This window comes from Oryzias melastigma, linkage group LG7, assembly GCF_002922805.2.
Source record: "Oryzias melastigma strain HK-1 linkage group LG7, ASM292280v2, whole genome shotgun sequence".
Lineage (NCBI taxonomy): Eukaryota > Metazoa > Chordata > Actinopteri > Beloniformes > Adrianichthyidae > Oryzias > Oryzias melastigma.
In genome coordinates, this window is record NC_050518.1 from 8,839,509 (window position 1) to 8,849,116 (window position 9,608).

The following is a 9,608-nucleotide window of genomic DNA, read 5'->3' on the forward strand; positions in this document are numbered from 1 at the left end:
AGAGCTTTGTCCACTAAATTATAGCCTCATCCACACAAGGACATCAGATAAAGGTAAGCTCTGCAGAATTGTTCACTTGGCTGTTAGAGAAGGCCAGGAACTACAAAAAAGAAAAAAGAACCTGACTGTTGTGTTGTTTTTCAATGGCATGTGGTTAAAATCGAAAGTGAAATGAGAAAGGAAAACATATTTGGTGGTTGTGAGTTTTACACTAAATTATGTAGTAGAATTTAATACCAAATGCTATAATTGTTCCATAAAAACCTTAAGAAAAACAGTGAAATAAATATATTGTAAAATCCCTAAAATAATCTTTACTACATCTCATTAACATCTTATCTTCATCCAGCAGGAGCCTTCTTAATCTGGGACTTCTGATTGTAAACATCTTTCAGTTTCCGGGCACCACTATAGAATACTAATTCTTCTAACTGATTTTACTATCAGAGAATCAAAAGAGGGATAAAAAACAGAGATGAGATTCTATCAATTATATGATTGCTTTAATTAACTATCATTAAAGGAAGATCAATAGCACCACGCTGGAATTAAAGTAAGACCCATACATTATACACTATTTTACAAGGAACAGTCAAATTGCCTCATATACTGTGAACCCTTCAAAGGGTTGCCCTGGTAACCCCTGAGAGGACGTGCTGGCAAAAATTTAAAGGAGCCTGATAAGGGTTCCTCCATGCTGAGTCTTACATGAGAGATGCTTGATGAAGGACCCTCTCAGAAAGGGAGGTGAGAAGAAAAAATGAAGTAGAAATGAACACCTGAGGACAAATGAACAAAAGGGTGGAATTCTTGCTTGCAGTCGAGCAAAAGCCGTCTGCCATCAATTTTTCACAAATACAGTAAAGAAAGCATTAAAAGCAGGTCATGATAATAAATCGATTTAAATATTTAAAACCAGGAAGAGACCCTGCTCTGATCTGGAGCAGTGGTGCTTAAGTCAACACACTGGAGAGATAATGGAGCAGCATAGGCTGCAGCTCCTCTGAGAGTGATTGAGAGGATAAAGCTCAGTGAACCCAAGTCAGGGAGTGAAGTTAGAGAGGCCGAGTCCGATAAGGACGAGGAGCACAGGACCTGGGCAGGAGTTTTATTTTTCTATGAATGTATGGGTTAGGAGCAGGGCCATCAAGGCTCATAAAGTGGTTAAGATCAGTCAAAAATGGTGTGTGCTACACATGCATCAATCTGCAGGGAGCTGAGCATTAGTCAAGAGAGGAGAGGAGAGGTGAGGGGAAGGTGAGGAACGTTTTCAAGTGCAATGACCATAAATTTAACACCTTCGCCGGCGTGGGGAGGAAGCCGGAACAGCCGAGATGGAGAAAGTGATGGAAAATGGAAAAAGGTGTCTGCAGATGAGGGTGCGGGATGTGCCGCGAGGCAGAGGAAATAAACAAAACCAGGTAGAGGGAGCGGTTTGAGGAGAAGGAGTGAGCCTTGTGCAGGAAAGCATCGGGGTCATAAAAACTCAGAGATGTGTTCTGGCCTCTGGGTCTTCATATCTTTTACATTTCTAATTAAAAGAGATAAAGAGTGAGGGAGTCATCAATCCCACAGTGATTTCCCAGTTAAGGTTTTAGAGCTGGCTGTAAACTAGGCAGCCCAGCATCATTGATTTTATAATTAGCTATCGTCACCCCGCTCTTAAGATGTGTGGAGAATGTGGTGGGGGGCTGGAGAGACAGGGGCAGGAAATGCCCGAGGACTGGGGAGGCAAAAAGAACGGAGACGATGGAGGTCAGCCCTGAGGGGAGCCAAAGGTGAGAGAAAATTCCAAATGAGAAAAACGTCCACCGAGCAGGCAATGGGCCAAACGGGAATACGGGGCTGTGTAGAGGCGTGCAAAGAAATTGGATTGTTAATTACCAGGGAAATGTCAAGTGAGGATCAAAATGCTGCAATAATCTCTGGCCAGGAAAAAAGCAGACACATTCGTCTCAATGATGGATACTTTTTATTATGCAGTCTCACCCAAACCTCCATACATGACTGGAAAGGAAAGAAACTTCAAAACAAAGCTCTGCAGCTCTACAACTGGGTGATTGTAACACACACACAAAAAAAACCTTCACTGTGACTTCTAGTTCAAAGTACAAGAAAAATGACATATTAGTGCGCCATCTTCTGGAAACAGACTTAAAAAGGAGTAAACTTGTAGTGTAGCATGACAGTGGCACAAAATAAACCACAAAACGGCTAAAAGTCTCACCAAACCCTCATTTGAATGTAGCTTTTTTTTGTTAAATCCCTCTTAAAACAACTAGATAGTAGGGCTGGGTATCAATAAGAATTTCCAGAATCGATTCGATTCCAATTTTTTTTTATCCACCCAATTCAGTTCAGTTCAATTCAATTTTGAGTTTACACATTTGCTTAAAAATACATTCATAATATCCTATATGCTTTGAATATATTTATCATAATCTGATACAGTTCACATAATGTAAAAATCATTAGTGAAATAATGAGATTGTTAATAGCATATAGTGTAAGATGATTTTTAAAAGGAGAAGCTCTAACAATTGTTCTGCTTCTCCTGTAGGGTGTTTCAGTTTAGCCACTAGGGGGAACTATACAAGTATACTTTTTTTTCAAAGGGAATAAGCAAAGAATGTGCAAAAAAAAAACCCAAATAATGGTGCTGTAGACCACAAATGGTTACTCTTAAAAATGTTTCCTTAACAGAAAATTAATGCCTGTGAGTATATTAAGTTGTTTATTTAGTCAGCAATGTATGTTTAGGTTGACGGAGCGTTAGCATTAGCTATCCTATGGAAAATTCCATTAAATGTTAGCATCAAGATACTGGACTTTAGCTTCATCTGCTAAATCAATTTGTATTTTTATGGCTTGATTATTAATCTATTAAGCTCAGATTGATTAGTCGATTTTAATCAACCCAGCCCTACTAGATAGAATCATTTTCTTCAGTTAGCATCCAAATGTGATAAAAATCAATAGCCTGTAGTGTTCATGTCCAAAAGCAAAAAATTATATCATCAAACATTTATAAAGTACAAGTAAAAATGACACACGAGTTTATGATCAGAACAGAAATGCACAAAAAAACAAAAACAAAAGCAAAGTGAGTATCCATGCCTCCTTGTTTCATCTAAAAACACTTGTAGAATAAAAACAGTGCAAAACAGCAGGTAAAGTTGAGCATCCAGGAATCTATATTAGCTTGGAAGCTGCTGTTCCACAAAGCACACACATCTATACCAAACCTAACCTGAATATGCTTCAACTGCAGCAGAACTCGAGCTAACGCTGACTAAAAAACATTTAAAAAATGCATACAGTATTGATTAAACATTATTAGGCATTGCCTTAAATCCGGATGACTTTGTCCCCGTTTCATCTTTAGGCACACATCTAGAACTGCATGGTTGAATCAGTAAATTAAGCTGAGGTTAAGCATTCAAAAACACACCTTAAGGATTCTAGCGGTCATGAAAAGGAAGAGTCAACAAATATAAATTGCATCTGATCTATAGCGAAAGGCTTCCGAGAGTTGGTTTCGCGTGTGACGTCTACAGTAACACACTAGCTTAGGAAGCTGTGGTTCAAAACCCCGTCCACTTCCCTTGAATCGCTCCTGCTGCTACAATCAACTGCTTATGCCTTCAAGAAAGTGCATATCAAATCTGAGGAAATAAGAGAGAAATATGGTGTCTTAGATCAACGTTATTGCAATATATTTAAGCGTGACGCGGCATCATTACTTCATGATGCTTTAAAAAGTGTCTGAAGGAGCCGTGGAGAATTTAATGCCGGATCCCCGTGATTTTTGCCGAAGCCGGTCCCGCACAAAACATTGTTATTACAGTGCCTGTCGTGACTCTTAATCACGATTGCCATAAAAATGACATAACATCTATCGTAAAGCTCTCCACATAACAATGATTCAACAATAATCATTGTGCTTCGGCGTGCAGACGCTCAAATGCCAGGGTCCCAGCCCCGGAGCCGGTCGCTTCGGCTTCTTGTGTTAACCATAAAAAAAGAAAAAAGCTCACCTGACACCACTGGCAAAAAGAGCCAAGTCGATAACAACAATTACGAGGGAAAGAAACATGTTTGATATGTTGAAACTGCAGATTAAAATCTTCGTTTTGGACGAACTGTTCGTGGGTCTATAAAGTAGAAACTTGAAGTTCTGATGCCCATCACCCGCGGTTGGCTATTACCACAGCAAAGTGTCGGCCATATTGCTGGAGGAAGACACAAAGCAGAAAGTGTGCATGTTTAATTAAAAAAAAAAAAAAAACGAAATAAACCCACATTGTGATTGAAAAAGGAGGAGAGGCTGAGTGGGAGAGGGAGAGTCTTAATGATGCTGAAAATTGGCCCATGACTGCAGTCCACCCGTCCGCTAAATCATCCCAACAGCTCGCTGTCAACTTGTCTGTCCCCGTGTCCTCCCATCTTACCCGTCCTACGCCCCCTGTCTCAAACGGTCTCCCCCACGTCACCCTGACTCCACTTCTTTTACAACCACATATTCAAAACTTCCATCTCCGAGCCATAGTCACCGTAAATAACGGCCTGCGTTTGTCTGTTTTTTCTGAACACAGAGATGGAAAGTAACCGAGCACTCGGGCACTCGCTTTTCTACGATTTAAAGCCTTACGAGTTCCTAAATTGAAAGGCGATTTTTGCTTTAGCTTATCCACATCTCCAAAAAGGAGAGTGCATTTCCTACTCCACTGCATTTATAGGGTGGCTTTGTTCTCAAGATGCTCACAGACTTAAGAAGTGTACACACAAATCAAGTCACGAGCTCGTAAAATATGACACGTCGCTGCTGTTAAAAACCAGCCACCGTGACAAAGGAGAGCCGCTAATTGTCTGACGTCAAGGAAGTTTTCAAATGCAAATCTGCATTTTCTGAACACTAAATCTTCACCTGTGTTCAAGGTGTTGCGGTCATTCCAGCTCTGCGCCTGGTGATCCTTCACTCTTTATTGAGGGGAATATCCTTCAGCGTACGGATGGGGGCTGACAAGCCATCCCTCCTGCCTTTCAGAGGCTATAACACTAGCAGCTTATGAAACTGTTAGATCATTTCTGACATTTCAGCATTCATATGCTAAAGGCTGTGCTTAAGAAGTAAATTAATAAGTAGGACTAAAACAGTCCACCTATAGCGTTTGAAGGAAAACTCTAGCTATACTGCAAGAAGAATGCCAATCTACAGGAAAGTTTTCCTTTGAATGGAGCATTTTCTGCAAAAAAATAAGACTTATGAGTTTGGTATAAACTTTTTTGGGAGTTATTTTGTTTTGGACACCTGCCAGTGAGTTTTAGCACAATTATCAGACATAGATAAGCCGTAAATGAAGTTATCTTGAAAGATAAAGCCTTTGTAGTCCCAATCTGGGAAAAAAATTTGTTTTTACCATGTTCTTGTAGCCTTTTTGTCATGATGGAGGCATATATAAAGAAAATGAAGCTTAAATTAGCATTTCTGAGTCTACAAGCTCCCTGCATTCTGATGCATCCACTTGCAGACAAATAGATCCATTTGTTTCCCCTCATTTGAGCATGAATCTGACTCAAAACTGTACGGCTGGATAGCTCCAATATTGCTCACAATTTTTGTTGCTCCAGTAATGTTCAGCTGAGGTTGCTAGGGGCTGTAAGCTAGTGGGACAACCAAAAGTCCCACCCACAACTCTGATGAACTATTGCAGAAACTATGTTTTACAAAACAACTTTTTTAAAATTTTGGCTAAATATGGCATAAATATAATCAAAATACCACTTGGAACCCCTTGAAAATAGCTAAAAAGATGATTGGAGTGGGACTTTAATGTTTAATTGCAAAAGATTGGAATGTTTTTTTCTTTTATTTGCAGTGTTTGAATAATTGTGGGGTGAATCTCGAAAGAAATGTTTAGAAAGTCATACCTGAGAGCGTCAGCAGTGTGCTGAGACAACGAAAATGACGTTTCCTCTCTGTACTCCTTCCTTCCACTCTGGACTGAATCCGATTCTTCCTCCTAAATCCCACAAGAACACACACACACACACTTAACTCCAGCAGCTATTACAGTCTAATAACTTGCAAACTAGGGACCTAATTGCTTCCGCGAGATAACGTCTAAATCAAACGACCCACTGCCCGTGTTTAACTGGTGTGCACGCCTATCTGCATGACCACGTATAATGATGCTGCTGTGAATGGCTCTGATGAATCGGCGTTGTGTGGAAGCGTGCCAGCACTGGCCTGATGCGGCAGAGAGAGAGGGGCAGGCTGGCTGATGACCACTAGTCTCCTGTTTGCCTCCTTGGGGGACTGAGGGGGGGTAGCGAGGTGCAGGGAGTCGGGCTGGCCGTGCTCGCACAGGCTGTAGTGTCCGACGTGTTGGGGTGGATGGTGGATTTGCAAAGCCTCCGGGCTCTCGTCCTCAGAGTCCGACGGCGCACTGGCAGGACTGGCTGCCACATAAACCAAAAGGAGAGAAGTCCCCTTTCTTTAAAACACACGTCCAACTGAGCTGCATTAAATAAACTTCAAGATAATACATTAGTTTCACGCTTAAACCAGCGGTTTAAGTGCTGCTCAAATGACCTGAAGAGGCGAGCGGTGCAGCTTCCCAGCTGGCATTGGCCGGCGTTCCCATCTTCTGCTCCAGCTGACAGATGTAGTCCATCAAATCCTGCAGAGCAAAAGAACACAGGCTTCACATCACAAAGCAGGGCACTACTTTAATCACGAACTCAGCAGCCATCACCCTTACAGGCCCGATGATTTCTGACTTTTTTAGGTGAAAGCCTTATAAAACTGTTGAGCATTAAGCACTAACAAAAATCAACATTTATTATGAAGCAAATAGCATTATCTCTTTACAATGAACGGGTGAAATTTTGTTTTATTTATACGACGCCGCAAACTGCCTGCCATGCTCCCATATGGCGAATGTTAAATTGAAGCCAGACAATGATTTTCTAAGGAGTACAGCATGTGCCCGTAGCTAACAAATGCGGCGCAGGTTAGACAACAAAAACTCAGCAGGCACATTAACAACCACGGTGCTGACTGCCCTAAAATTCAGCTTTTTATGCCGCACCGTAAACAATTTATATTACACAATAACAAGAGGGCAGCAACAGAGAGACAATTCCCGACAGTCGGTGTATGGGAGCTCCAACATCAGTGGATTTGAACATTTTTAGCAAATTAAAAGTGATGCCAGATACAAAAATGAACTAAAAAAACAAAGTTTTCTCTTTTTCACCCAAACTTCTGTCAGAGAAGATTGAAGTTTTGACCTGCTTCTCTTCAAGCAGCTGCTCTTTCTCTTTATGGGAAACTCTCAGGCTCCCTTTTAGCTCCTGAAGCTCCCTGCGGGTTTCACTCAGCTGGACCTGCAGGCCAGATATCATAAAACAGCAGGATTAAAAAAAAAGGAGTATTAGAAGCATTTTTAACTAAGGATTAAGAAGGTTATCCATCACCTCGCTATAGTTTCTGACATGTGCCTCTTGTTAGTGTCAAATTCAAGCGCGCCAGCTGTTACTTAAAATAAACCACCTGCCACACAGACATAATTCTCTTTCTCTAACCCGGTTGCAGTCTTTTTCTCTTCCAAGCTCCACTTCCAGCTTCACTCTCTCCATCTTCTCCTCCTGCAGCCTCTCCTCCACTCGCAGCATCTCGGAGTTCAGCTTCTCCAAACGCTCATGGTCGACCTGTGGGAGTCGCAAAAACAACGTGGCAAATGGATCGCAGTAAAATTCCAAATCAATTCCCATTGTACCCACCTCTGCAGCGAGCTGCAGGCTCTGCCTCTCCTGGGCCCACTGGGCTTTTCCTTCCCTGAAGGCCAGACTTGAATCTGCGAGCTGAAGGGTGAGTTGGGCGGCCTGAAGGCGAGCTTGATGCAGTTCGGCCTGGCTGTGATCCCGCTGTCCGATCATGGCACTGAGGTCGCTCTTCAAGCCCTCTGCGGCACGCTCGCTCATGTGCAGACGCTCCCTCAGACTCCGCATCTCCTTCAGTGAGGCCTCGTTCTCCGTCTGTTGACAAAAAAAAGACAACATGTTTAGGCAAAGCATGTCATAGAAATAAGAAAAGGCTGAATGTGAAAAACTAGAAATAGCCTCAAGAAAGGGATTTTGTCTTACATGCAAATAATAGATGATAATCATAAATCTGATGTTCTTTAGCCAATTAAAGCAGTTTTTCCTTTAAAATAATTTTACTTCCGGGCATGTTCCCACCTATATCTGATATACTTATTTAAGAGATTTATAGCTCGTTTGTATATGAAATTCAGGAGATGAAAGTAACGAGAAACAACACCAGCCTTAGATAACAGTAAGAACGGATGCTTCTTCTGTCTAAACTGGAACATCCAGACGAGAGAACATCACTCAGTTTACTTCACTGGCTCCCTGTTCATGTTAGAATTCAGTTTAAACTTTTACTGTTTGTTTTTTAAAGCTCTTCCTCCAGTTTACTTAACTGAGCTTTTAACCGTCCACAGCCATTCAAGAGTTTTAACCCAGAGAGACATCAGAAAAATATCTGGAATGTTTTCTGGGGTCATCTTGGTTTGTGGTATTTTCCATATAATTTCATTTCTTAAGTAAAAATGGGTCTTGGTCTTTATGGCTTTATGGTGACCGATATTTGCTTGATGTGCTCAGGCCATGATACAAACCCTGGGGTGACCGGGCTTTTTCCACCGCTGGCCTTCAGTTATGTAAAAAACATTCCTGGAGAACTGCATATGATATCTGACCTAAACAGCTTTAAATGTTCATTAAAACTTACTATTTTAGAATGGCTTTTAATGCTCACAAGGCAGTGGTGGTTTATTTTATTTCAATTGATTTATTACAATCTTGATATTTTATGTATTTTATATGCCAATTGCTTGTTGTAATTTGATGCCGTTTTTAAATTTGTTCTTAATTTGCATAGTTTTAAACTTTCTTGTGCCTGTTTTTTATCCTGAAGCACTTTGGTACCCTGAAAGTCTTGTAAAGTGCTACATAAAAAAAATTGTCATTCAACGGCGTCAAGGTGTCCCTCGTGCTTTTTACACACAAAAAAGACAACTGAGGTTTGAAAATGAAGGAAGTTCAAAATGATGTTACTATGTATGAAATAAATCAAATACCGACCTCCCATGTAGACCAACAATTTCAGTTTAGGGCTTTTTTACAGTCAATTTGTATCTGATTCCTCATTTATCCAACTATTTGAGAGTACAAACTGAAAAATTAGACTAATAAAAGTATGTCGCAGGTTTGATAAAACATCCAGCCATGTGAGTTAACGTCAGACCTCCTTCCTCTGGGCGATGGTCAGTTTCTGCGTGAGCGTGGTGATGGTGTTCTGCAGCTGCAGGACGCTGGTGTCTCTCTGTGCGAGGGAGTTCCTCAGACCCTGAAACTCTTTGGACAGACTCCGGAGCTCTGCCTCTGTCTGCTCCAGCTTGACCTAACCACAGACACAAAGCACCCAGATCGAGATGCGTCAGATACAGAGGAAAAGATCAACAGCGTTTCCTGCATCACTTGAACTGTTTACGACCCACTCTGATCGTCCTTTGAGCTTTTTTCAAAGAATTCCT

At 41.3% G+C, this 9,608-nt stretch overlaps 1 protein-coding gene across 2 annotated transcripts in view; it reads right to left on the bottom strand.

Annotated features, from left to right (window-relative positions):
• Window positions 1-2,742: 2,742 nt before the first annotated feature.
• Window positions 2,743-9,608, bottom strand: part of calcoco1a (calcium binding and coiled-coil domain 1a) — a gene marked incomplete at its 3' end in the record, with an annotated part of 11,570 nt that continues 4,704 nt past the window's right edge. Inside the window, 8 exon segments of one of the 2 annotated variants that reach the window (XM_024293443.2) lie at window positions 2,743-4,232; window positions 5,932-6,023; window positions 6,251-6,462; window positions 6,596-6,683; window positions 7,297-7,392; window positions 7,591-7,716; window positions 7,789-8,043; window positions 9,320-9,475. In XM_024293443.2, the coding sequence (XP_024149211.1) occupies window positions 4,205-4,232; window positions 5,932-6,023; window positions 6,251-6,462; window positions 6,596-6,683; window positions 7,297-7,392; window positions 7,591-7,716; window positions 7,789-8,043; window positions 9,320-9,475 (1,053 nt within the window). 2 annotated transcript variants of the gene reach the window in all.